General features: G+C 41.5%; 1 protein-coding gene across 1 annotated transcript; it reads right to left on the bottom strand.

Moving 5' to 3' along the window:
- Nucleotides 1-3,587: 3,587 nt before the first annotated feature.
- On the bottom strand, nucleotides 3,588-4,301 carry LOC146906576 (uncharacterized). Its single transcript, XM_085728885.1, has one exon. The coding sequence runs from the start codon at nucleotides 4,299-4,301 to the stop codon at nucleotides 3,588-3,590; it is 714 nt and encodes a 237-aa protein (XP_085585011.1).
- Between the last annotated feature and the right edge of the window lie 403 nt (nucleotides 4,302-4,704).

Below are 4,704 nucleotides of genomic sequence, written 5' to 3'. Positions count from 1 at the left end.
AACAGCTAACGCTGGGGATGACACCTTTGAGATTCCGTAATCCGGCAAACCGGGGAAAGACACTTGAAAAACAGAAATTGAGTGGCGTCTCGTCATCCGACATATCGGGAGATGACACTGTTGACATTCCGTCATCCGATAAAACGGGGAATGACACTCTTGATATTCCGTAATCCGACTAAGCGGGGAATGATGATTTTGACATTCCGTAATCCGTTGAACCGGGGAATGAAACACTTGATATTCCGTAATCCGACAAAGCGGGGAAAGATGATTTGATATTCCGTAATCCGTTAAACCGGGGAATGCAACACTTGATATTCCGTAATCCGACAAAACGGGGAATGAAACACTTGACATTCCGTAATCCGACAAAGCAGGGAATTGAAACACTTGAAATTCCGTAATCCGACAAACCGGGGAATTGAAACACTTGAAATTCCGTAATCCGACAAAGCGGGGAATTGATTTGATATTCCGTAATCCGTTAAACCGGGGAATAATTTTGATATTCCGTAATCCGACAAAACGGGGAATTGAAACACTTGATAAGATAAAAGTTGAGTGAGGACCGACCTGAAAGGATACATCCAAATAAGACTTTGAGTGACTGATGCAACCATGTATGAATGATGTGGTGTATATGTTGTGTATGCATATGTGAAAGTATAATGTAAGAATGAATGAATGAATGAATGTATGGATGTAACTTGTATGACTGTATAAACTGTATGTGACAGGTGACTCGATGAAACGAGACAAGACAGGTAAGATGGGAGGCAGACTGACATCGCAGTACAAACACTCGGCAAACTTCCTTGGAGATGATACTATTGTGAACAATTTGAGTCATTGATGGGGTGACACCCGACACAAGGTAGCAACTGATGCCTCCTAGGGAGCAAACCCATTGTTTAATCAAAAGTCTTGAAGAAGTCGCCATTTGTGAAACGGCGCAGAGTGTACTTCCATCCACATGCTTCAACAGTCATGTTTTTTGTATATATATATATTTTTTTTGAAAATCCCAAACTTTTGCCTGGACCGCCCTTTCGGGTTTTCAGTCCACCGGGAGTATATTCCTTTTTTGTGCCCCTAATTTTTGCCTGGACCGCCCTTTCGGGTTTTCAGTCCACCGGGACGCTCTCTATTGCCTAAGCCGCCTTTTCAGGTTTTCAACTTAGCGAGCATTTATTTTTGTATTTCTTTTTTTTGTTTTTTTTTTTGACTGTGAAAGCATCTTGCTCGAAGCAGAGGTCCTCTTCATTGTGCTTAGCCATGTTTCTCTTCGGAGTGTAACCGTTTTCGAGGCGGATGCTGATGTACGCTTCAACTACTCACGAGTTCAAAGAGAGTGTGTTTGTTGTTCACAGTTTTCAAAAGATGTAAAAAAAAGTTTTGTATTTTGAAATTTTTTGCTTCAAGTATTGCCATAAAAAAAAATAGAAGAAATTTTGCAAATAGAATAAACTGGAGTTCCAAATAAATGGTACAGGCTCAAATTTGATGAATTGAGTGGTGGCCTACCAATGTCGTGGCTCCACGGATCTTTGAAAATTTTGGAAAATGGTAAATATAATGGGAGGGGTACATTGAACACAATAACCGTTATACTCCCTGACAACTTTTGAATGCCCCAGTTCCGAGTCTTTGATCTGCAGATTTTTCAAATCAGAGGTTCTTTTGACGACTGGATGCCCCAAGAGGATTGTGCTGGCTGATGCAGTTACTTGTCATGATCCTTAATTTTTGCATAGATCGCCCTTTTGGGTTTCAACCTATCAGGATAATTTTTTTTTTGTCTCTAACTTTTGCCTGGACCGCCCTTTCGGGTTTTCAGTCCACCGAGACACTCATTTTTGCCTAAGCCGCCTTTTTAGGTTTGCGACTTATCGAGCTTTTATTTTTGATAGAGTATTTGTTGACTACATCGGCATGCACGGGACGTGCGAGTTTGTCACCATCCATAGTCACGAAAGTCATTGCACACAAGCCTTCAAAGTTAGGCATCCACTTGCCCCTGGAGTCTGGTTGGAAAGTAATACAAAGTTCCCTTCTTGAAATTCATGGGGACGAACCTTTTTGTTAGAAGCTTGTTTCAAACTTCTCTTGATATATTTGTACAAGGTCGTCATACGTTTAAATTCGATCTAGCTTGGACTTTAGCAGAACTCCTATTGACGGGACTTCGACCTCCACAGGAAGCATGACCTCCATGTTGCATATTGGGGAAGGAGGGGGGGTTGCCCCTGTTGAAATGTGTACTGAAGTACGATATCTGAGCAAAGCGAATGGTAGCACCCCGAGCCAGTCTTTGTAATCGAATGTCATCTTCTGGACAATCTCCTTGATATTTTGTTTACAGCTTCAATGGCTAAGATGCCCCAATATGTGAGAGATCTCGTCGGGAATATCTTCATTTTCCTTCTTCAGCTTCGGACACAGGGAACTCACAGTTGGAAGAGAGTACATGATTAATTTGTTCAACGGGTTTATTAATGCATGATTTGATTATTAATTTTGACAAGAAAGTATAGGTTATGATTATGCAGATATTTGAGAATGATTTTATTTTTTGGTTTTTTGTATTACCATTTTTTCCAAAAAAAAGCACAAAATAAAAACAAAGTCGTGATCAAAACGACCTTTTTATTAATGATGACAATGCAAGAAGCAAAATGCCCTACACAAGTTCACTTTCGTCTCAGGCGGAACGAAAGGATTTTTTGGAAAAGCAGTAAACAATAAACATATTATTTAAACAAATCGAGTAGCGGAAGAAAACATCAACATCGACTTAATTGCAGCTAAACCCTCTTTGTGTTGCAACATCAGACACCATGATCTAGTAGTAGATTGGCTTGCACATTTGGGGTCAAGACTTAGAAAGTCAGCCTATTGGTCCGGATCAAATTCTGGACTTCTTTCTTCAGTGCATTACAATGTTCAATATCATGGCCAGGTGCCCCTTGATGGAAGTTACAGAAAAGGTCAGGTCTATACCATGCTGGCAGTCTTGCTGGCACCGGAGGAGGCGACTTGGTCATGACTAGATTCTTTTCGAGCAACTGTGGAAGCAAAACCGCATATTTCATGGGAATCGGGGCAAATTGTGCCCTTGAGGCCTGTTGTCGAGGCTGCTGTTGCTGATACGGTTGCTGAGGATATTGTGGTTGAAGGTGTTCTTTCACCATACTAACCTCCTGCTCTTTCATTTTCGAACTGCTAGCGGGAACACTTTCTTTGATCAATCGTCCTTCTCGGACTCCTTCTTCCAACTGTACACCCATATCAACCATCTCAGCAAAGTTCTTGGGCGTACTTCCGACCATATTCACGTAATAGAACTGATTGAGAGTTTTTAAGAAAAGTTTGGTCATCTCCTTCCCTTCAACACGTGGGCTGACTTGGGAAGCGATATTTCTCCACCGCTGAGCATATTCCTTGAATGTTTCTTTGTCTCCCTGCGTCATAGCCTGAAGATCGCTTCGGTCTGGGGCCATATCCACATTGTAACTGTATTGCTCTACAAAAGCATCACACAGATCACGGAAAGTTCGAATCTTTGTTTTGTCTAGATTCATGTACTACTTTGAGGCAGGACTAGCCAAACTTTCTTGAAAGAAATAGATAAGGACTTTGTCGTCCTTGGCATATGCCGACATCCTTCTTACATACATTGTCAAATGCTCCTCAGGACAAGAGTTCCCCTTATACTTCTTGAAATCTGGGACCTTGAATTTGTGGGGTACTTGGACGTCCGGCACCAAACAGAGATCGTAAGCAGTCTTCCCAAACATTTTCTTTCCATGGAGGGCTCTCACATCTCGCTGAATTTCATCATATTTTTGTTGTAAGTCATTAACTCTATCATAGGCTTCCATATCCCCTGAATGGTAGATGGGTTCTTCATCTTGTGGGATAGTATGAACGGCAGGTGCTGAGTAGGTTACGGCAGCTGCAGGAGCTCTCACAAAAGGTGGAGGAACATGAGCTACATATTGATGGGTAGGCATCTGAGCTTCACAAGCAATGGGACGGAGTATTTCGCCAGCAGTAAAAGGCAGGAACCAAGGCACGGAACGTTGCGGTGTAGAGTACTCCGGAGTATCGGCACAAAACGTCCATTCAGGGCCAGTAGAAACAGTTTTGGCTAGAGTCCTGGTAGGAGGAGGAGGAGGAGGTGTTCGTGCTTGAGCAACCGTCAGTGTCTTCATCAATTCAGTCATTTCGTCCATCTTAGTCTGTATGGCTGCTATTTCCTCCCGGAGCAATTGATTTTCTTGCTCGAGAAAATTCATCTTTTCTTTATGATTGCTCGAGTGTTGTACATGCGAGTTGGACGAGGACGCCATGAATTTTTTTTGAGATGGGTTGACCTTTCATGGAGAAGGAAAATTTGTGAGACTCAGAATTGAGACTATGAAATGCAAACATGATGCAAGATGCTTATGCAAAAATAGACATATTTTTCGAAGGACTTGTCAAAGTAATTGTAAACATCATAAGGAATATTGTTTCATTTGATAATTTGAAATATTGAAAACAGTTCCCTTTTTTAAGAACAAGAGCAAAGCCAAGGACAAAGTCCCTAAGAAAGCTAAGGTCTAGTTAAGACTTTTGAAATTGTATTCCTCTTTAAAAGGCCCACACCTCTGATGTTTACAAAGTTGAGTCCTTTGATGTTTTGATGAGAAAAAGTTT

This window comes from Medicago sativa, chromosome 7 (genome assembly GCF_051527215.1).
Source record: "Medicago sativa cultivar Bolivia chromosome 7, Bolivia_mono, whole genome shotgun sequence".
In the NCBI taxonomy this organism is placed as follows: domain Eukaryota; kingdom Viridiplantae; phylum Streptophyta; class Magnoliopsida; order Fabales; family Fabaceae; genus Medicago; species Medicago sativa.
This window is presented reverse-complemented; position numbering and strand designations above follow the sequence as displayed.

Excerpts from the sequence above, each read along its gene's own strand:
- LOC146906576 (XM_085728885.1), bottom strand. The coding sequence starts at position 4,301 with ATGAATTTTCTCGAGCAAGAAAATCAATTGCTCCGGGAGGAAATAGCA.